The 24,296-nt window shown below is 37.8% G+C and overlaps 1 protein-coding gene across 1 annotated transcript; it reads right to left on the bottom strand.

The window, feature by feature from the left end:
* Positions 1-9,372: 9,372 nt before the first annotated feature.
* On the bottom strand, positions 9,373-22,836 carry LOC132640933 (uncharacterized). Its single transcript, XM_060357740.1, has 4 exons — positions 22,680-22,836; positions 22,500-22,576; positions 22,319-22,409; positions 9,373-9,707 (listed from the first exon to the last, which is right to left on the bottom strand). The coding sequence occupies exons 1-4, from the start codon at positions 22,700-22,702 to the stop codon at positions 9,677-9,679; spliced, it is 222 nt and encodes a 73-aa protein (XP_060213723.1). The 5' UTR covers positions 22,703-22,836; the 3' UTR covers positions 9,373-9,676.
* Between the last annotated feature and the right edge of the window lie 1,460 nt (positions 22,837-24,296).

Raw genomic sequence — 24,296 nt, 5'->3', positions numbered from 1 at the left:
CTTTCTTCGGGGGCTGCGTTTCATGCCGCGCAGGTACACCCAGATGAGTAGAAGCTATTATAGAAGATGTTCCAGCGGAGTTGGCAAGCTCCATTTGCTCTGGAGTGTTGCCGGGTCAGAGTACTATGCTATGATGTCTTGTTCGAAGTTAGAGACTTTGCAGACAGAGTCGTGGGTATAGAGTGTTGGTATTGTAAACGGCTCCACCAGCCGATGTGTCATCTTATGTTATGTTATAAAGTCCATGTGATTACAGATTCCATTTGATTTGAGTACGAGGGAAAAGAAAGATCCTGAAAGCTCACTATGTATTTCATTCTTATTCGATTTAAGAGTCCAAATATATTATGCATGTAATAAGAGTCAGCGGGTTCGCTCGGCTCCGAACATGGGGTCGGGTGCCCATTACACCCTGGCAAGATCGGGGTGTGACACTTAATTTTGAAACTTCAAAATTTTTTAAACTTGTTCCACTTGTTAGTTCTTTGAATTCCAGTAGCACTTGATGGAGTTGTTCCGTATTTTAATTGGGGATATTTTTATCCAAAACTTTTTCCGTATCAAGAGAGTGTCTAAATGTTACTCTCTCCATTTTAATTTGTTTGTCTAACTTTTCTTTTTAATTCGTTTAGAAAAGAATGCATCTTCCTTTTTTGACAACTTTTTAATTCCAACTTTCCACATGGCATGTTTAAGACCACAAACTTAAAGGACAGATTGGTCCATTCTACGTATCTTTAGTTTAAGACCACTAGATTCAAAAAAAATTCTTTACTTTCTTAAACTCCGTATCAAGTGAAAATCAGACAAACAAATTAAAAGGGATAGTAATAAATTTTAAAATAGTGGCTAATATTTGGTAGCATGTGTTAGAAGCGGTTATTTACCTATTTCATTTGGAAAACCATAATGTTTGAAGCTGACAATACGTGGATGTAGATACGGGTGAAGCAAACAAATACCCAGTTTACAGACGACCATTTAAGTTGTAGTCGAAGTTGATTTTTATTTTCAAATATACCAACTTTAGAATCACTTCAAACATACTGGACTGAAGTTGGAAAAATTCATATCTGAAGTTTGGCAAACGTTGGACATTATTTGCATGAAGTGTGGTCTTGTCAAGTCCAACCATCGATCATTTTTGCCTAAAATTTGGCATGTCTTACCAAGTCCAACGTTGGACATTCTTTACTGAAGTTATGGCTTTGGCAAGACCAAACTTCATGACACCTCGTACCTTCAGTCTAAGGTTGACCCGTAAGATGGGAATATAATGGTACCAAGATGGGGATTTTAGGAAGTGTTTTGTAACCTAAACGAGGTACTTCCTCTGTCCCAATTTATGTGGCACCATTTCCTTTTTTATCTTCCCAAAAAGAATGTCACTTTTCTATATTTAGAAACAATTTAACTTTATGAGATGATTTACAGCCATACATCTTTATAAGGCTTGTTTTGGACCACACATTTCAAAAGTTTTCCTTTCTTTCTTAAACTCCGTGTCAAGTCAAATGATGTCACATAAATTGGGACGGGGGGAGTATAAGAGTCTTAGGACAAAGTAAAGTTAGAAGTTATGCTACAAACCAAGTTTCCAAGTGAGTTTCCATAAAGCCTCACTTCAAGCGAGTATACGTCAAAATCTATAAGGAATCTAAGAAAACTCAAAGGATGAAAGTTGTAGGCCTTTGAAATACATTTCCAAGCATATAAATATCAGATCAATTAGATATTTATGCAAAGAGTTATGCCCATTTTACTGAACACTGCCCAGTCTGCACGATCGAGTATCAGGCGCGCGATAGCCCGCAGAAGGCAGCGTCACTGACATTGTTGCGTGTCCAAAATGCCAGCTGCACGATATCGCATGGGAGAAAATGTTTTAAAAATCCCTAGGTCGGACCTCATCTCCCAAACACGAAAATTTGCTCTAGAGAGAGAAGCTCTCAAGAACCCAGCTTCTTCTAAGGTTCCTCTATCATCAAAGGTAAGATTTGGCCATGGAATACTGATGATTTCTTCATCTTAACACAAATTAATACCTCCTATGTTACACCTCAGAAAATTTCATGTTGTTGTGCGGTAAATAGACTAACGCAAGTTAAGGTGTACATGATGTCCCTACAAGTACGAAGGGATACTTAATGATCCTAATTAAGGTTCCAAAGACATTTGAGGCAAGGGAAGAAAGTTCATCAAAGGAAGGTGAGGTATAAGTTGTGTTGGGAAAGATTTTGCAAACTATCGAGTTAGGGATTGTTTAAGGATATTTAGAGTGTTAATGAAGTGTTAAACAAGTGTTAAGAAGATTCCATAAGGATTGGAGATCAAACGAAACGACGAGAACAATTTCGGGGAGAAGGTGAGTTATACGACCATTTATACAGTCCGTGTAATGGTCCGTATAACTGTTACAGTGAAGGGCCATCACTGGGAGTTATACGGTCACTTATACGGACCGTATAATATTATACAGTGAAGGACCATCGGGCTGAGTTAATTTCCAAGTATAAATATAAGTTCCAAGTTCTAACTTTTCATTTTCCCACCTTCTCCACTCCTCTCAAGAACTCTAGAATATTCCACACATCTTATTAACACAAATTCAAGAGAGATCAAAGATCAAACACCAATAATCAAGGGAAATCAATTGTATGGATGCTCATTAGGGTTAAGGGAAGCTAGAAATTCATTTGAAATTGAAGTTAGGGTTTTCTCCAAGTGAAGTACTTTCATCCAAATCCCATTCCTACATCATCAAAGGTGAGTTTTGTGTTCATTTCATGTTAGTGAGAGTACTAAATCGTTGAAAGACTTGGATTAAGGAAGGAAGTGGAATATGAAGTTCAAATATGGAAATAGTGGTATTCTTGAATAGTAACTTGACTTGAATCATAGTTCTTGACATACCATGAGTATAATCTTGTTATAAATGATACAAATGATGTTAAAGAAGTATTATATGAGGATGAATGTGGTGTTATGTTATAGTTATGGTTATGAATGATTTTGATAGGGAATTGTGAGGATTGAATAACGTCTAGCTTGATGAAGTTTATTGATTATGATATTGTGAGTGTTGTTATTGCTGTTTTGGAGTTGTTTATTTATATGGAGGAAGTTGTTGAAACAAAGGAAATGCCGCCCAATTTTCGTTAGCTCTTAGTCGCCTTCGCTTAGCCTTGAGCATGTTTCTAATGATCTAATGTAGTACGAATTCTCTTGAATGTAGATTTGTAAGCTTGGAAGGAGGACGCTTAGTCGTTAAGGAGACGTAAAGGTATGTAAGGCTGGTCCCCTTCTTTCAAAGGCATGACTTCTACACTATGATTTCTTTTCCGCATTTCTATGACCTTCTTACATCCCAAAAGATGAAAGCTAAAGAGTATTAAAAGTTTCTTATGAGATAGAGATGAGATATGTTCCATGAAAATGATGATGATAATAATGTTATGACGAGCTTGATATTTCTTACCTTTATGACTTCATTGATGTCACTTCTTGTTGTTATCTCACCTCATGATATTAATTCTTTCAAGGTGAGACACAGTGATGAGGATTATTCCATAACATAATCGGAGGTTCCCGAACTTACGTCACTCCGATATAGTTACAGCTTTTACTTGAGCTCTTATGCATGCTTCATGCTAAGTATATGATGATGATTACACCGTGCCTAGACGACCGGGCAGCACCGCTAAGGCGGGCGGCTTATTACACCGTGTTTATATGGCACGGGCAGCACCATTAGTGGGCGGCGTGAGATGATTACCCCAGACGCGGGCTAATGATGTTATTGATTCACACAGTTTAGGTATGTATGTGTGATACGTTTTAAAGATAAAAGTGAGCATGTATGATTCCGCCTCGAGAGGCAAGCAGTTACAGTTATCTTTTCTTCTTATGCCTTCTATACTTCCTTATTATTTTATCATGTATGCCTTACATACTCAGTACATTATTCGTACTGGCGTCCTTTTCTTTTATGGACGTTGTGTTCATGCCCACAAGTAGACAGGGGGACGGACCGAATTCCTAGGAGCTTTCTCAGCAGGGCTACAGGAGCACTCCAATACTCCGGAGTTGCCACTTCTTTGTATATTCTTTTGTGTATATATATTAGGGCATGGCGGGGTCCTGTCCCGTCCTTGTGATTTCAGTATTCCAGTCAGAGGCTCGTAGATACTTATGAGTGGGTAGTACCTGTTATGAGACTCCTTTAGTGTATATTGTGTACATCATTTTTGCAGCCTTATGGGCCTATGTATGCACACATGTTTCGGGAGATATTTGGAGATCGTTCTATGATAAGTTTGTGTTGAAAATGATATATGCCCAGGATGAGTGTGATAGTTAGCATGATAAATGGTGCTCGGTAGTCAGCTCCGGGTACTCGTCGTGGCCCCTAGTTGGGTCGTGACATCCTACTCATGAAATTCATAGATTTTTAATGAATTTTCTCAAGAACTCAACTGAAGGATTTTGCAAGAGTTTTTTTCTAGAGGTAAGATTACACCCTCAAACTCTCGTGCATGACTAATTGATGATAATGTGATTAATATCTTAGTGTTGGGACTTATGAGATGGTGATTGGAAGTCGCAGGTCCTTGTTTTCAATATTGTAGAGAATGGAAGAATGGTTTTAATTGTGCAATGGTTGGTAGATAGTTTTTGTTGACCTCATGGGTGATGAGGGGAGGTTTTACACACCTATGGGTGATTGTTGTATCATTGTCGACAAAAGGATGTGTGTGGGATGAAGAAAAACCATTAATGGAGGTTGTGGATCTTCATGCAGCGTTCGATAAAATGCTTAGATGACCAAACCATGAATGTTCTTACTTATGTTGATTCCCTTTGACATGTATTATTGTAAATTAAAGTCGTAAGGGTGACTGAATGCTGTAGTACGCTTAAAGAACGAAATTAAGGTATATAAGGCTAGCTCTCCACGTGTGGGAACATTATTGTCCTTCCCTGTGCCACATTCATCGATGTCTCCACGTTTCTCCTCAATAAAAGGATTATGTCCTAAACTATGAAAAGTCTCTATTGTTCTTATGTCTTCAACTATGAAACATTGTATTCACTCATGTTATTACATCCCGTATGTCATGAATTCTCTACGTATCTATATACGCTCATAAATTCGATTCCTTGAGTTTCCAGCATGAAAGATGTATTACAATTTTTCCCCAATATTGATCTCTAAATGATCTTATGTTATCCGAACTTATGCTATGATTCACACAAGATGAAGTATGATATGAAAGTATGGGCACATAAGCCACTTTTATCTTCGAGCATCATGAACTCCATATGTAAATCCTTGGATTCTCATTATTGTCTATTCTACGAATCCTATGTTTCAATGTCAATAATATGAAGTTTTCTCAACTTATGATACTTCTTCAAAAAGGATATAAATATGATGAATCTATATGTTACACACTTATGTTATGACCTTCATAATGATGAAATATGATGATATATAGCATGGTATAGTAGATGATGCTACCCGCCATGTTATGAACCATGGTGCATGATGATGTATAGCCCGGTAGTTAATTATGCTACCCACTGTATTATGAACCATGGTACAATACGATATAACCTGATAGTGGGTGGTGCTACCCCCCATGTCACAACCCGTGGTGCATAGTTTGAGATACCTATTCTTTATGTTGAAATGAATTACGAACCCCAGTATGGTTTATTCCAGAATAGAGGTGACTCCCCCCCTATGTTAAAGAAATACTATGTTTAGTGACACTTATGTCCAGTTATGTCAATATTTCAGTTACTTTATCACTTCATGTCCTTATGTTATTGATTTGAGCTACCCATTCCCTCATGTATCTCATTATGTTTATTCATTCTGTTGGTTTTACATGCGAGTTCTATTCTGTGGTACTCACGTCCCTTTCGCCAGGGGCGCTGCATTTCACGATGCAAGTATAGAGACTCAGGATGATAAGAATTCTCGCCAGGATTCACTTCGTATCAGCTTGTTGGTGAGCCCCATTATCATTCGGGGTGTTATGTCTTTTATTTCAGTCATGTTAGACGTTTAAGGTATGTGGGGCATTGTCTTGATAAATAGTTAGATTTCATGTTCATGTCAAAGGCTTCATAGGCTAGCATGTCATGTTAGTTGGTCAGATGTTGTCTTTAGGCGTTGTGGTTATACGTTTATATTTTGAAAACTATTTTAGTTATTAAGTTATAAGAATTACACAAATTTTCAGCATTTAAACCCTCTATGATTTACATTTCCGCACAGTCATGTTTCATGAATTATGTCATGTATGTGGTTCGCTCGGTCAAGTTCAGGCACCAAGTGCTAGTCCGCCCAGGTTCGGGGCGTGACACTTCAAACACATAATAGCTGCACTTCAAACATATAATGACTTTCCAAGGTCAACTTCTAACATTTTTAACCAAAGTAGTAGCCTTAGCAGGGCCTAACTTCAAACATCTTTTACTGAAGTTTCTAGCCTTGGCATGGCCAAACTTCAGAAATATAATGTTTCATATTACCTCAAGCCAATCACATAGAGATGTGATAGGTTTATTTATGTAACAGATCTTATCAGTGTATGTGTGATTATAAGAGACGCAATGTTCATCATCTTTGTTAGTTTAGTTACAACCTATGCACTCAAAGAACCAGGTTCTTTGAGCGGCTATACAAAAAGGTAAAGTTGTGGAATATGTAAATCAACGAAAGAAATTTAGCGTGGAAAACTCCTTGCTTAAGGGAGGAAAATTCATGACCTAACTCTATAGGAATTTTCCAAATTCTCCACTAAACACGAGCAACTTGTAAGGTTACAACGACTTGTACACCTAAGGAACTGTTCCAAACAAGCTCTACCCCAACTTTCTCTTTTCCTCAACAATTCTCTCAATTATTGGCTCTCTCTCTTCTTCAATGCCTCTACCTAGTCAATGAAATTCTTTTACAGACTCGAAACAACATCTACTACAATCAACTAGGAATGTATAAGATATTGTTAAGGAAACACAAAACCTAACTATTACTATTGAAGAACTGAATGATAAATCTTGATAGGAACATGTTCTTTGTTGTTGTCGGAGTTGGCTTCTTCGAGACTCTTGGTGTTGATTCTACTCTCACTCTAGATGTCTTTCTCTTTGGTTATGGTTAAGCTCCAAAGTTTTTTGACATGTTGTATAATAGGAGTAAATGGCTGCCTCCGATTCTCCAAATCCATCCAAGACTTAGATCCATTAATTGTGCGAAACCAATCCTTGTTTGTCATGGATTTTTTTCTTTCCTTCTTCACACGTAGTCGGCAAACCTTCTCCTATTTCCATGCTAATCCATGTGTTCAACTTATGCTAATATTTCCATATGTTAAAACTCCAATTCCTGGTCAAATAGCTATGAGTAAAGACTTCCAATTCTCCAAGTCTGCACGAAACAGCTTCTTCAAATAGTCTTCAGTTGTTCTTCTAAAAGACTAGTTCCTCTTCAGTTATGATTGTTTTACTAGTTCCTTTCGGAGATCTATTAAGGATCTGGTTCTTCTCCACCTTTTTTCATTCTTCCTCATAGTTTATTGTCTCTTGTACATAGTTTGTCAATAATTAAAACTTCATTTAAGCTCCAAACTATTATTACATCATCTCAATAGTTTCCTCCTTTTTTATGATGACAAACCCATAGAAGCTTTATGCATATATGATCAACTATCAACTCCATCTATCTTCGTAAGCTGTTGATCAACATCTTTCCCTTAGGCATAGCTCCTATGTTGACAATTTCCCCCCTAAGAAATAGCTCCATATTGTTCAACACTACAGCTTCATGTTAATACAACTCAAATCTAGACAAACTTCAGCAAGATGTTAAGCTCGCTTCAATTTACCCTCAATTTAGCAAGGTTTGTAAGTTTACTAAACCGGTCTAGGGACGACTTACCTTCCATTCATTGCAGCCCAATAGATGGCTAGGTTTTTCTTAACTAAGTAAGGTTTGTAACCTCACTTAATCAATTAAAGGGACTTAAGGCTAGGTTTTGAACCTGATCATGTCCATATATTTCTTAAAAATTATTCGGACGTACGGCCCAGAGACTTAGAGTTTCATGCTAATGATTGGGTGTTTCTGAAAGTTTCTCCTACGAAAGGCGTTATGCGATTTAGGAAGAAAGGGAAGCTTAGTCTCAGATATATCTGACCATACAGGATCTTGCGAAGCATGGGTCAAGTGACTTATGAGCTAGAGTTACTGCAGGAGTTAGTTGCTATGCACCCAGTGTTTAAGAAGTTCATGGGGGATCCGTCTCTTGTTGTCCTATAGAAAACATAGGGAAAATTTCAGTGGCTATTCCAAACCGTCAAGTTTGCAAGTTAAGAACTAAGGAAGTTGCTTTAGAGCCCGTTTGGATTGGCTTACAGCTTAAAGCTGTTTGCAGCTTATAAGCTGAAAAAAATAAGTTGGGGTAGTCCAACTTATTTTTTTTGGCTTATAAGCTGTTTTCAGCTTATAAGCTGCTTTAGATAAACTAAGTCAAATGGGTCCAATTATTTTTTTGAGCTTATTTTAAGCATAAAATGACTTTAAGCTGGCCAGCCAAACACTCAAAAAAGCTGAAAATAACTTATAAGTTAACTTATAAGCCAATCCAAACGGGCTCTTAGTAAAGGTGTTATAGAGGAACCAAAAGGTTGAAGAGGCTACATGAGAAGCCGAAGAGGACATGAAATCTAGATATCCGCACTTATTTGATGAACAAGCAGAACATGTGTAAAGTAACTACCTCATGTATTCATGTCCCATGTCATCACGTTCATGTTTTCACTTACACATATCATGTTGTGATATCCATGTTTCCAGTATTTAGATTTCATGTTATGATATCCATATTTCCAGTTCTGATGTGATAATATTCACTTATTCATATATCCATATCAATCTCGTATTCATGTTCCATGTCATGCTTCCCACGTTCATATATTCATGTCAGTCACATTTATATTTCAGTTACCCTGTTATGTTATGTTATATGTATTATAATGCCCTGTGAGGCTTGTGTTTATGCTCTGGTTAGCTGGAATTTGTAATCTAAAATTTTTGGCTCATTTTGTTAGTTTAATTTGAAGTTAAATCTTACTAGGTAAGTTGTGATTTTTATACTTTCTGAACCAAGTGCTTTTTCACATTAAATCAAGTGGTCTTGTTATTCTGCACTATACTATTGTTTAGTTATTTGAACGGAATACTCATAAAAACCAAGTTCTATACTCGAGTTAAGCAAATTTTAAGAGTTGACAAAAAGTACTTACGACCCGATTCAACACTCCTCTTGAATCGTACCCAAACTAACAAAATCAAGCAAATGAAAGAAATGTGAGTGTACAAATGTAAACCTTGAGCAATACCAGACTATGGGTTTCCTTAGTTACGACAGCTACATATGTTTCAGCAAAAATTCTCAAACTAAGTAATGATTCAAAACAGCAAATGTTTCAATGTGAATTTATTCTATCCCTCAACAGAGGATACAAGCATGGTCTCGTGCACATATAGTGCAGTCTAAGAAATGTCATCAGAATATCAAATTGCATCTCCTTTCAGCAGAGGAAAGATTGATGTAGAAGGACACGACAACCAAGAAGATATCTCCAGGTAAGATTTGCCATATCACTTGCTCTCAGCATCATATAGATCTGTACTGAACTGTCTATTAAGGAAAACAAACAATGGCCCCAGAACAAAGAAGATAGATATATGGCATATAGTGGATTGTACTAGAGAAGTCTATGCAACATACTTCACCCAAAATTGAAAGAGAGAGAGCTGAGCACTTGATACTACTATTGCATTGTCTAATAACAGACCGTATAACACAAGATGCAGTTCAACACACAAGTATCTCATTATAATCCCATTGATAAGCTCAATAAAGTGTCAAATTAGCGTAGGTAGCAAGAAAAGACTAAGTACTTCCAACCAATGTTTTATTTTCATATTAACAAAACTCAATTTAGCAACCAAAAGTAAAACTATAGTAACCTATGTGCACAATATAATTTTCCGACAAAAGGGATTCAATTGAATGCCCTTCCTCTTACTAGCTCCCACCCGGTACAAGGGTGACTAAGAAATGTATAACATGTTTCTATGCATATACCTTAATGTTAGAATTCTTCATACTATTGCTATTACCTTTAGGTTCTATCTATTTGAGACTACAATGTTAGACAAACAAAGAATAACCATTTGGTTATTGTTGCTGCAGTCAGGAAGCATACAAACATGATAATCAAATGAAGGACCTGCTTTCTCAAAACTCTACATTCTAAGCATAAAAGTTGGGGCTCTCATTATCCACGGTAAGAGTTGACAAAAGAATACCTAATAACAACCGAATAAATCTCAATCAGCTATTGTTTCACATAGCAAACTTATGCATAAAGCTCAATCTGCAGGCGAAATTAAATCTCTTGAACCTTTGCGAAACAAGAAGATCGCCATACTATCTTTATAGCGGAGTCTTTCCAGCTTAGTTCTCAGTGCAACAGCTACATACCGTCAACAGCTCTGAGTCTAAACATCCATGGATGACCAGTGGAGTTCATAAAAGAACGCAAAGGTCCACGACAAAGCTATAAAGTACTGGGAGCTCCTGGTGCTTACTTTTTAAAGTTTAAAAGATGTCCTGAACATGAGTACCTTTCAGCTTTCACCACGGGAATTCAAGAAGCTTATGAAAGCAATGAGATGGTTGACAGTTAGAGCACGTAATCTTCATACTACAACTAAAACTTAATTGGCAACATAAAACTGTCTGAACTCCGTATGAAAGCATTTGATTATATTTTGCATGATCTAGAATTTGTAATGATATGTACAGGGAAAAACTTATTACAAGAATTATAGGATTTGAATAGCCAAATGTCTAATATAAGAAAATAATGTACCAACATCTCTAAGATATGTATCAATAAAAGCAAGGACCACAAGTTCTACTTCCTCTGATACAACTTTGTTATGCTAAAAAAAGAGAAATGAATTCTGGGAACATCATTATCCTCAACCGTTGTTCACTTTTTCTGCTTCTCAGACTGGATTAACTAGAGCTTTAAAATGTGCAAATGCATGCAACCCTCCTCAACTATCACGGCTAAACAAATTTAAATAGCAGCTCAACCATCATATTTATATACTAAACAAAGAAAATTGCTTTGAAATAGCCACTGTAATAGTATTAGTATCAGTATTCAGACTTGCCAAAAGAAAATTTTAGGTGTCTTGAACTCTTTGTGCTGGGCATCCTTGCAATTGATGGACAATATGAAATTAAAAATAAACATCTTAGTCAGATCACAGATGTATGGCTAAATGAGATGGATTTGGTGTACCAAATAAGATTTTCTTTTCTACTGGATCAAAAATAATTTGTGAATGAGGTATACAGCCTCTCTTTATTTTGCAGAGGAATATCTCATTCTTTTTTTCTTCAATTCCTATATGCAAGAAGCAAGTACCCATAATTCTATTAGAGGAACACAAACAGAAAGAAAATGTTTTCCCCTTTTCCGCTTCTGCGCTGCACAATAAGACCTAGTATCTTGTATTCTAATCAAAAGACCAAGATATTTGTACCTTTCTATATATTTAAATTAAAAAGAACCTACAATCGGATTCTTTCACTAAAATCCATTGTCCCCAAATTCCCACTCTGTGAGGCAAAACCTCACTACACTATGACACAAGAGAAGAGGACAGGGCGTGTGATATCTTCGGGATCTTGTTTCACCATCCCAATCATCAAACCAGAAAGCTCTCATCAGTTGACTATCTTGGATCAGAATACACCGAAAAAATTCAGTCACCATGAGGAGAAACTCAATACAAGGAATAGATTCAATCTTAATAACGATTCCATCTTTTATTTAGATATCATTCAATCCAACATCTAATTACATTGATTAGCAGGCTATCCAGGAAAACTGGAGTGAAGCTGGACGGGAATTTAAGCACCATGCAGTAATCTGACAAGAGACTGAGAGGTAACCACTAGTCTTCAAATTAGGATGAGGTGCCTTAGTCTTTTCTACTTTTGGTGTAAACACAATCTTTTGGGGGATGCAGGGGATTTGATAGATCTAATAGGCAAATTGTAATCTTGTAGCTTTATAGTTCTGGACAGTTTCCTTTTGGTTCTTATATGAGCTTGTAATTACCCTTTTCAGCACTACCCAAGTGCTGCCTTTTGCTATATATACAAGATTGTTACCTTTAAAAAAAAAAGTAGGCACTAGTCTTCTTTTGCTCATATCATCACATTTGTAAACATTAGAACGACCATTGTTTCATTCTTAACAGCAATTCTAGTGCTTCATCAGATGCAAAGATGGGAGTAACAAAGGGAGAAAGCATTATAAAAGAAAAAGATTTAAAAGCAAAATGGTAGGGGGCAAAGAAAGAAATTATGTCACTTTTTGAGGTAAGAAAAATCCTTGGAATATGCAAAAGCCTTACTACACACTGAATTAGTTAATTTAAGAAATCTTGGATGGTTTCAGACAAAATGACAAAAGATCCCAAAAATATTCAGATTAGGAACAGGTTACTGTTACGAACCTGACCAGCACAGAGTAACATATGTCTGAAAAGTTCTACATTTCTTTTTCTACTTCTTACTTTTGAAATGCCATTTTATGAATTTATAACTTAAACGTGAATAACGAAGTGACGAGCACACCTACTTTTGATGTCATATATACGAGATGTAAGCAATGGACTTAACCATTACCCTATGTAGCTCGGACTCGGGTGCGGGTGTCGGATCTAGAGGTCCGATTCGTCATGATCTAAATTTTAAGATTCGTGGGTACGGATCCAAGTGCGGATACAGGTGTGGGGATTCAGCAAAAAATAATTCAAAATTCTAAAATTAGAGTTATAAAACCTAAATTATGAGATATTTTGTGGAAAACTTGAGGAGAAAATATTGATCAAGAGGAGAATCTTAGAAGGAGATAAAAGGAAAAGGAGTGACATAGAAATTTCTATATACAAGTTATTCCATTTTCTTCAATTTCACCATAACTTTTGTTTTGATTACATAAATCATTGAATTTGTCCGGAATCTCCCTCGATTTTGGTCAAAGTACCCAAAATTGGTTGATCAGATCGGGTACGGATCCCACACCAATACCCATGTCGTGTTGACACGGGTGCGGCACCGAAAGTAAAGAGTCTGAGCAACATAGCCATTACCTATAAAATGCCTATCCATTTTTGAAACAAAGAATAAAGGTATTGAGTGTGTTTGGAATGACGTCATTTTTTGTAGAAAATATTTTCCGAAAAAAAAAATCCACAGAAATGTTCTCTTGGAAAATGTTTTCTGGTGTTTGGTTAGTGCGTTGGTGACCGAAAAATATATTACAAATTAATAAAAATAATAGCAAATCGGAAAGTATTTTGAATTATTTTTTTTTTGAGTAATAGAGATCAATTATAATTTTTTTTTTTTGAACAGGTAACAACTTTGTATTATAGACCAGTACTTAGGTAGTACTGAAAACCCCTTTACAAAAGAAAAAAGAAAACTAAGAAGCTAAGAAAGTAAAATCCTAACATGAGTCAAGAACTTCTAAGATTGATTCTGCATCTACAGAGGGATTCTTTGTACACCAAAAATAAAATAGCAACTTACAGTCTTGCTTGATCTTCTGTAGAGTGCTACTTCTATCCTCAAAACATCTGGAGTTCCTTTCTTTCCAGCTTGTCCACCATATGCAAGCTGGAATGATCCTCCAGTAGCTTCTATTCCTGGCCCCAATCCCAGCCTCCTCCCAGCTAGAAAGAGTGTCAACAATCTTGCTAGGCATTGTCCAAGATATGCCTCTGAGATTGATAAAAATCTTCCATAGCTGATCAGTAATTCTGCAATGCAAAAACAGATGCCCTACTGTCTCGGTTACTTCCCCACATAAGCAACTATTTGAAACTTAAATAATCCTTCTCTTTCTCAGGTTTTCATGTGTCAAAACAGCTTCTTTGGCTAGCAACCATGTAAAGCATGCAACCTTAAGAGGTATCTTAACTTTCCAGATTTGTCTCCATGGCCAGTTAGAGTTTTGTGGCTCAGTCATGTTCATGATCTTATAGCCTGAACTCACTTTGTAGTGCCCCTTGTTATGCCCAGTCCACCACAAACAGTCCACCCCATCCTTCAGCCCTTGGAAAGACTCCAAATGTTTATAAAGCTCAACTAGTCTAGGTATTTCCCAGTCATTCAACATTCTTCTTAAGATCAACTCCCAGCCTTGAGGTGACCACATTTCAGCCACTGTTTTGTTCTGATGTTGTGCCAGAGCAAACATATCAGGAAATAGCTCCTCCAAACTTCTGTTTCCCCACCACCTATCCTTCAAGAAAATTGTTTTGTTGCCATTATATACCCTGATAACAGAGTGGCTCTTTAAAAAAGGCCACCATGCTCTGATCGATCTCCAGACAGTTACACCATATGGTTTATTTACCTCCTTAGTAGCCCGAAAATCGAGCTCCCCATACTTCAATTTGATCACTTTTCCCCATAAAGATTGTGAGTCTTGAGCATACCTCCACAGCCACTTCAATTTTAAAGCCTTACTTTGATTCTTCAAATTTTTGATACCAAGACTACCTTGTTTTTTACTACTGAACGGAACTTTCCACTTAACCAAATGATAACTTTTCTTTTCCTTGTTTCCTTGCCAGAAGAAGTACCTTCTGAGCTTGTCCAGTCTTTGGACTACACTTGAGGGGATAGGAAATAAGGATAACATATATGTTGGAAGAGCATCAAGAACTGCATTGATCAGAGCCTGCCTCCCAAAGACAAATATTGTGCTTTCCATCTAGACAACTTCTTCTCACACTTTTCCAGAACTGCATCCCAAATGTTCTTTGACCTTGATTTAGCAACCAGTGGCATCCTAAGATAGACAGTGGGTAAAGAACCTACTTCACCTCCCAAGATTGTGGCCAGAAGCTCTATATTAGGGACTGAATTGATATATATGGCTTTTCCCCCAGTTGATGTGAAGCCCTGAGATGCCTTCAAAGAGTACCAGAATTACTCTCAGATATTTTAGCTGTTCCTCACTTGCATCACAAAAAATCAGAGTGTCATCCGCATATTGGAGACGAGTCACCTCCAAACTCCTCTCATTGTTTGTGGAAACCTCAAAACCTGTGATCCATCCATTTACTTTTGTCGTCTTGATCATGTTGTTTAAACCCTCCATAGCTAGAATGAATAGAAACGGGGATAGGGGATCCCCTTGTCTAATTCCTCTTTGAGCATCAAAGAAGCCTTCAGGGGCTCCAATAACTAGGACAGAGAATTTCACAGTAGATATACAGAACCTGATCCATTTGATCCATTTCTCCCCAAAACCCATTTGCCTAAGGATTCTAAGTAGAAACTCCCAGTTAACATGATCATAGGCTTTCTCAATATCCAACTTACACAAAATGCCAGGCTTGTTTTGTGATATTCTTGAATCTACTGCTTCATTAGCAATCAATACAACATCCATGATTTGTCTTCCTCTTATGAAAGCCATCTGTTGAGAATCTATAAGCTTATCCACCACCCCTTTTGACCTCTCAGTGAGTACCTCAGACAAAAGCTTATAGAAACTACCTATCAAGCTTATAGGTCTGAAATCTTTCAGTTCCTTTGCCCCCGTCTTCTTGGGAATTAATGCAATATAAGTAGCATTGAAGCTTTTCTCAAACATGTCTTGGTCATGGAAATTGTGAAAAGCCTCCCTGATGTCTTGTTTCAGGATTTCCCAACATTTGATAAAGAATCCCATAGTGTATCCATCAGGGCCATGAGCTTTATCAGCAGCACACTTTTTCAAGCAATTACACACTTCTTGTTCCTCAAATCTGGCTTGTAAATTGTTCTTTTCTGATTCTGTTATTGAGGGACAGTTAATCAGATTCCCAGCAGGCCTCCAGTTCTCTGTCTCAGTGTAGAGCTTCTTGTAATATAGTATGATCTCCTCCTTAACTCTTTCAGGCTCCACAATGGTTTCCCCTTGCACTTCCAAATGGTCAATAAAATTGTTTCTCTTATGAGCATTGGTTGAATTGTGAAAGAACTTTGTATTGTTGTCCCCTTCTTTCAACCATAGGGTCCTGGATCTTTGTCTCCATGCAATTTCCTCATTTTTGAGAAGTTCCTCATACTCCATAACTATTGCTGCCTTCCTGATTGATTCCTCTTCTGTCAATGCTCTGCTATCCAGTAATGAGTCCAAACTTGCCATTTGACTTAGCAATTTAGACCTTTGAATGTTCAGGTTCCCTTGTTCATTTCTGCTCCATTCTTTTAGCTTGCCTTTTAGAGCTTTCAGTTTGCACGCTAAAATGTAATCCGGCCTCCCATAGAACACAAAAGAATTCCACCAAGCACTGATTCTATCAACAAAACCTTCAGTATTTAGCCACCAATTTTCAAACTTGAAATATGATTTTTTGTGTTCCCAAGCTCCACAAAATAGAGCAATAGGAACATGGTCAGAGGTCAGCCTTTGAAGAGTTGCTTGCTTCATCTTACTGAAATGATCATTCCAATCAGATGAGAATAAGATCCTGTCTATTCTAGAGGCTGTGGTGTGAGTATCACCTCTGAACCAGGTGTAAGTACCCCCTTCCAGGTGTAAATCAATAAGCTTCAAGTCTTCTATGAGATCTGAAAATTCTACCATGGCTGAAGATCTCCTCTGACAATTCCTCTTTTCAGAAAGAAACCTACAAACATTAAAATCACCACAAACTGCCCAAGGCCCCTCCGTAAGCCCTCTAACAGCCCCCAATTCATCCCATACACCTCTTCTTTCCACCTTACAGTTTGGAGCATAGACCCCAGATATATGGCAATTAAAATTCTGAAGCATAGCCTCAAACTTGCAAGTTAAAGTGTAAACACCCGTTTGTAGAACCTCCCCCTTCCAAACTCTACCATCCCATAGCATAATAATTCCCTCTCTAGTACCACTTGCTTCTAGGCAAGCATATCTTACCCATCTCCCCCCCCCCCCCCCCCCCACACACACACACAAATTTGTTTCACTAAATCTTGAATGTTCCCCTCTAGCTTGGTTTCCTAAAAACAAAGAATGTCTGCTCTCCAATGATCTACAAGGCTCTTTACCATCCTTCTTTTCCCCACATCGTTTTATCCCCTTACATTCCATGACACAAGATGAGCTTCATTACTTAGACTATGTTTTCCCTTTCCCCTTGTTCCTATTACTTTTGAATTTAACATCAAAATCAATTAAATTCTTTTAACTCCTATGAGCGGTCTGCCTTTTCCCCTTACTAGATCAAATAGGGAAATTCAAAAAAGTACAGGAAAGGAAACCTTATTCGATGACCACTCCTCCTTCTGAATAGAGATAGGGTCACCTATCAATCGACAGCTGCTGCAGCTGGACGAAAAAGAAGTAGAGAAAAGGGGAATTCAGGAGTATGAACCAGAAGAAATCAAAGAAAAGTACCCACTGATAGACTGGATTGCCTGTAACCTCATTTATCAAAGACCCTTAAAAACAAAGCAGCTACTCTTATACGGACCACCTAGCTTGATAATATGTTGGCGAACCCAAACAGTTGTAACTCTCTCCTTGTCAATAGCAAGAATTTCCTGCTCTGTTAGAATAGGTACGGCCTCTTCCATATCCCATAACTCCCCATTAATGCTTGAATCGAGATTTTCCAACTGCTGTTCTTTGTGGAAATCAAGAACCCCCTCCTCCTCTTCCACCATATTTTCCCCCTCTGCCCTTGTCAATTGTATGTCTGCTTCCTTTTCTCTTTCCGAAACTCCTAAAAAATTAGGAGTCTTTGTATGCATGTACTCCTCTGTTTCAGCCGTAAGTAATAAGCCTTGTGGGTTTTCTGAAGAGGATGTTCTACGTGCAGCTAATTCCTCAAAAATAATGCCTCTTGTTATTTTTCAGATTAGGCTGGGAATTTAAGTAATTAAAGATGACTTGGGCCGAATCTGGCCCACTGAAGTTGCTGGACTGACCCAACTGCTTATTAATGTTTTCTGAATAGGTCACCTGCCTCTCACGTGCTTCTTCAGCATTGTTTAAAAATTCTGCAACACCCACGTGACTGCAGGTTCTCCAGTCAACAGCTGTCATAGAGCAGACTTGGTTAATAACCTCGTACGAGGCTTTGGACCTCTGGATATTAACCTGCTCTTGTACTCTTCTTTGATCAATGATCTCTACAGCAGCTTCCTGAACCCTAGCCGGTTCTTTGGCCAGAATCTTTTCAAATGTTGTATTTCTCAACCCAGATCGGGATTATGAAATTGTATCTCCCCCTAGAGACGGTAACCTCACTAGGTATGCATCGAGCCTCGCCTACGACTTCAATTCAAGCCCATTTTAGGTGGTTTTTCAATTCAGTTTCTTCTTCTGTCTTCTTCCACCCTCCACACTTGTCGCCGATTTCTTTGAATGTGTCGTGTGACCATAAATGGAGGGGCAGCCCTACTGCTCTGATCCAAGTCGAAATTTTCTTCTGCTGGACTGGTATACAGCCAACAAAAGGGTTCCACCACTCTAGCTTGATCTTGAAATTTTTCCAAACCCATTCCCCTTGTAAAATCTACTCGGCCATGTTCCTATTTGGGAACTCGAAAAGGAACAAATGTCCAGCCATCTGGTAGATATTAACCCCGAAAGCTTTCTTCCATGTGGAAGATGCCCACCTTCTAATATCTGAAAGGGTGGGGGGTCGGTTCCTTTTCCCCAAAGAAACCAGTTATGCATCTTCCCAATATACCCTCTTCATTAACTATGCTATCCTTTGTTGTTGATTGGGGTTGCCATTTACTGTCTTCAACAACCTTTGCGTACGGAAAATCTTTGTTAGTCAGTTTGGGGGGATGCCTGACTGTTGGTTGAGGAGAGAAATTAATGAATCTTTCAATCTTATAAGCTATATCTCTCCAGCCTGCATTGATGGCTAGTTCAGGTACAATAATAATTGATCTTGCTTCACCTTTGAGGGACAAAATGCTCATGTATCTGCCATGTTCATTGTACTTCCTAGTACCAAAGAAGTCAGCCACCTGACCTTTTGTCCTCCATCTCCTCACCAACTTTTTTTGGTCATTTGAAGCTTCCTTGAAGGTGAAGCATACCCACTCCATGATCTTCTTGCTCAAAGTTATCCTTCTCAACCTGTTCCTGCTTCTTTCCACCCAGTCGAACCAGATGGTATTGCATGATATACACCTAGTGATGTCAAATGACTTGAAACCAGCATTGAAATAAATTCTGTTCTCCTCCATGCTACTTTCAAATCAGAACTGAAAAAGATGATTAAAAAAATAGGGGATTTTGGCAATAATCACCGTGGGTGACTATTGTTGGCTTGAAAGAAAAGGTCTAATTCCGGTATTCCTTGCCAGAAAAGTGAACTTCTGCAATCCTAAAAGTAGGAGAGAGAATCCTTGGTAAATGTGCCTGGGAGCATTTTTTTCTTTTATCCTGCTCAAAGAGAATATTGATGAAACTCTTTTCTGTTCTCAAAAAGTCTTGTTGTTTCTTTCCTTAGAGATCAATTATAATGTCTAAGTGTTAATTGGTGTAAGTATATGAACTTAAGATAGTTGTAAGGAAAATGACTTTCGCCTATAGGTGAGCCACCCACCACCCCCATGGAAAATGTTTTCCTCGAAATATGACTTCCGCCCGACCATACATCAGAAAATGACTTCCTCATAAAAAACAATTTGCTGGAAAATGAATTTCGTCATACTAGACACACCAATCGTTTCCAGCATTCGAATTGTAACAAAAATAAGGAAATAATGCCCTAGACCTAACTGTTGAAGTTTTTATGCACAATCTCAGGCTATTTTAGCATAAGGCAAGCAATTCCTTATGAATTCTTAAAATAATGCAAAATTATGTCCTCCTTATACCTCTCCTTTTTACCTGTTAAATTTAATCAAACGAGCTACAAAGTCTTTGAATGGTTTCTCACACAACATCTGATAACACTTCCAATTGGTGGTCAAAACCAACCAAATAGGCAATGTTGGATTAATCTGGCAGTCGTTGAGTTTGAAGAAGGAACTCACTATCAACAACTCTACCAATGTATTAACAGGTTTTTAGAACAAGAAGGATTTCCGTAATATGTCAGTAAACAGAAATACAAAAGGAAGCGCCAAGCATGCTTTTTCATTTTTACCGGACGTTCTTTTTCAATAACTTAACCCAGCCACTCTCTATCTTAAAACCGAAGTTGAAAATCAACTTTATGACAGGAAATAGTGATACATGCCTGCCACTGCTCTTAGTTATTTATCCTCCGTCACCTCCTCTTATTGTAATAATAACTACCAAAACAGAAATACAGGTCCTTGCTCTCATCCCATATTTTCCGCCATTACTCTATCCAACTATCCTCTTCCCAAAGCATATTATCAACATCCTAACATGTTTTTTTCCAAAACTGCCACATAGATATCAATTTTTGTCTCAATAGGATCCATTTAGACCTATGTTGAAAATTCCTTCTGTTACTGCTGATTTACTAGAATAATAAGCAGATTAGTTGTAGGATGAGTCTACTTTATTTGAATTTAAATTTTAAACAAAGATTAGGTTGTCTATTTTTAGGCTTTTGAAATTACTCTGCAGATTTTATGCAGATCTTCTGTTGTTAAGTTGGCTATTTAAAGCCCTCCTATGCTTAATAAAAATATTGAGAGACATTTTCACTCAATATTTTCTACCTTTTTGCTGCAACATCTTTTAAAAAACCAACAACCTACTAAAATCAAAGTGAAACCAAAAATAGACCTTCTAAAACCTAAGTTGCTCGGACTCGGGTGCGGGTGTCCGATACGAGTGAGAATCTAGAGGTCGGATCCTTCATGATCTAAATTTTAAGATTCGGGGATACGGATCCAGTTATGGATACGGGTGCGGGGATTCGACTAAAACAAATTCAATATCTAAAAATAGAGTTATAAAACCTAAATTATGAGATATTATATGGAAAAATTGAGGAAAAAATATTGATCAACGGGAGAATCCAGGAAGGAGATAAAAGGAAAAGGAGTGACATAGAAATTTCTGGATACAAGGTATCCATTTTCTTCAATTTCACCTCAGCTTTTGTTTTGATTAAAGAAATCATTGAATCTGTCCCCAATTTCTCCTTCGATTTTGGTCAAAGTATCCAAAATCGGTTGACCAGATCGGGTATGGATCCCACACCCACACCCCTGTCGTGTCGACACAGGTGCGGCACCGAAAGTGAAGAGTCCGAGTAACATAGTCTAAAACTACTGGGCGCTTTATCCACTTACTACAAGTTCTAGAAAAATTAAAGAACCTTTTGATGTAAAGTCCTAGGAAGGACTAAGTTAGCAAAAGATCTCATATAATAATCCACAATTCAGGAGGAAATTCTGTCGAAAATAAATATTTTCTTTCTTACTAACATTTTCCCTAAGAGAATTTAGGATTATAGCTTCAAGTATGGTGTAAAAACATTTCATGGGATAATAGGTTTTAAACCATTTACTTTTAGGTTAGGTTGGTGGTATTGATATTTACATGTTAATGCAAGCAAATTTATTAAAGAGAGTAATATGGGAAAGTCTATAATCCTAATAGAAGTTTGAAGCAAATACTTAAAGGGCAGCCCGGTGCACTAAGCTCCCGCTATGCGCGGGGTCCGGGGAAGGACCGGACCACAAGGGTCTATTGTACGCAGCCTTACCTTGCATTTAGAGGCTGTTTCCACGGCTCGAGCCCGTGACCTCCTGGTCACATGGCATCAACTTTACCAGTTACGCCAAGGCTCCCCTTCAAGTTTGAAGCAAATACTTGTGGTGAGAAAATCCTTCCAGCAGACCAAACACCATAAAATGATTAGATGAAGGAAAAACTCTATAATACCAAATAGAACCTTTCACATATGTATATCCAAGAATAAAGCATCTAAAAACCCCTCGTATGACTATTCTAATGTCTTCGAACTCATTCTCTGTACTGTAGGCTTGCATTAAAACAACAACATACCAGTGTAATCCCACAAAGTGGGGTCTGGGGAGGATAGAGTGTACGCTGACCTTACTCCTACCTTGGAGGTAGAGAGGCTATTCCCGAAATACCCCGGCTCAAGAAAAAATATGACAAAAAAGATCAGAAAAGGATTGATGAAAGTAAAGAAGCCCTGGGGGAGGAGAGAGAATGAGCAATAAATTAAAATAAAAAAGGATACACTAAATAAGTGCCATGGGCAAAAGCACCAGCCAAGACACCATAGAACAAACGATCCCTAACAACTGGCTTGTGCCTCAGCGCTATCCTAACTGAAAACATACAATAAAAAAAAAAGAGAAATTACAAACAAATAAGAGATAATGTAGAAAAGAATGATTTGGATAGATCAAATAACTTACTGAGGGGGAGGACAGGTGCATAAATAAGGGGAAGCAAATACTCAAATGCGGGTCCTTTTCTCCTCCTTATTACTTGCCTGAAGCAAACAAACAACAACACTCAATTTCAACAAAGTTTATAGAAACGATCCCTATTTATCAAATTACATTTAAAACCAATAAGATGTGAAAGTAACTTACGAATCAGAGGGCGAAGAAGCCATTGAGGACAGCAAAATTGGAGTAATGGGAGGAAGGGGCAAATAAGGAGACCACCAGCCCACTGTTTCCTTAATTCACCTTTTGGTTATGTCAAAATCTTAAGACCGCTCTGATAATGTTAATGCTTTATTTTATTTTATTTTATTACGGAGAAAGTCCAAGTATGTCCTTCACCTATTTGAAATTGACCAGATATGTCCTTTAGCACAAGTATGCTATTAGGGGTCGTTTTGGCCGGAGGTATTAGAAAAATATTATTGGTATTAGCTTGGGTATCATTTAATCTCTTATTTGGTAGTGTTGTCAACCTATATATAACTAATAAAGGTATTAGCTATACAATGTATTCAGTATTATTTAAACATTATGTAATAGATGTTACTTTTCACTTTTAAGAGGGTGCACAAAAGCTACTACGAGGTTGTTAGTGCTCTAATTTGATTTTAGTATTTTAGAGTCGCCACCTAATTTATTAAGGGAAATTAGGAAAACAGAGTAAAAAGGGTTTATTCAACAAGAGAAAAATCCTTTTAAGTACTAGAGTTCGAGGTAAGGGTTCTGGTTGTCACGACCCAAACGGAAGGGCTACGACGGGCACCTGACCGTACTAGTCAAGTATCATCTGACATACATGTGTGATAACAACATAGTGGACCGATAGGGCCGTCATATGACTCTCAATAAACTCATAAGAAACATGCATGTATCAACTATTCTGAAAGACTCATCTGTGAAAATATTGAACATACTGTATGAGCCGGTAAGGCTAGCATAACCAACTGTGATGACCTATGAAACCTCAAGTTTGGACATCATCTGACTGCACATAACTGTCTACAAGCCTTTACTGGAAAACATAACACAACGTGACTGAGGCAAGGCCCCGCCATACCCATACATATGTGCGTAACATATCTATATATACATAAGACCATGTTGACTCCTGGCATCTCCAAAACAAATGGAGTGCACTAACTTAATCCGCTGAGCTGACATCCTAATAGATGGATCACCAACCTGTATCTGCAGACCTGCGGGCATGAAACGCAGTCCCCCAGGCAATAGGGGAGTCAGTACGAATAATGTACTGAGTATGTAAGGCATGAAAATAGCATATATACAAGAATCATGAAAGGAATCTATGACATGAGAGTCAATCTGTAAATCTGAATGTATCTGTATAACTGTATATCTGAAGTGGCTGTATAACTGAAAGTGCTTCTGAGGGCGTATGATATGCATGCTTCCTTTAAAAAATCATATACATATAAAATAACTATTAGTGCTGAGGAACGTACAGCCCGATCCATAAATGGCAGTGTTGCGGAACGTGCAGCCCGATCCATAAATGTCAGTGTTGCGGAACGTGCAGCCCGATCCATATATCATACCATCCCACGTCCGGGGTATCATCATAATCTGCCCACTGCAGTGGTGTGCACATCTACGTGCCTGCCCGACCGACTATAGCGCGGTGCGGTGTGAGAAAATAGTTGTACACACACACACACACACACACATATATATATATATATATATATATATGCATGAAGGACTTATAAAGATAACATCTGAGTCTTTCGGAGTGACGTGGAG

This window comes from Lycium barbarum, chromosome 5 (genome assembly GCF_019175385.1).
Source record: "Lycium barbarum isolate Lr01 chromosome 5, ASM1917538v2, whole genome shotgun sequence".
Taxonomy (NCBI): Eukaryota; Viridiplantae; Streptophyta; class Magnoliopsida; order Solanales; family Solanaceae; genus Lycium; species Lycium barbarum.
Note: the sequence above shows the minus strand (reverse complement) of the source record. Positions and strands in the feature narration are given on the sequence as shown.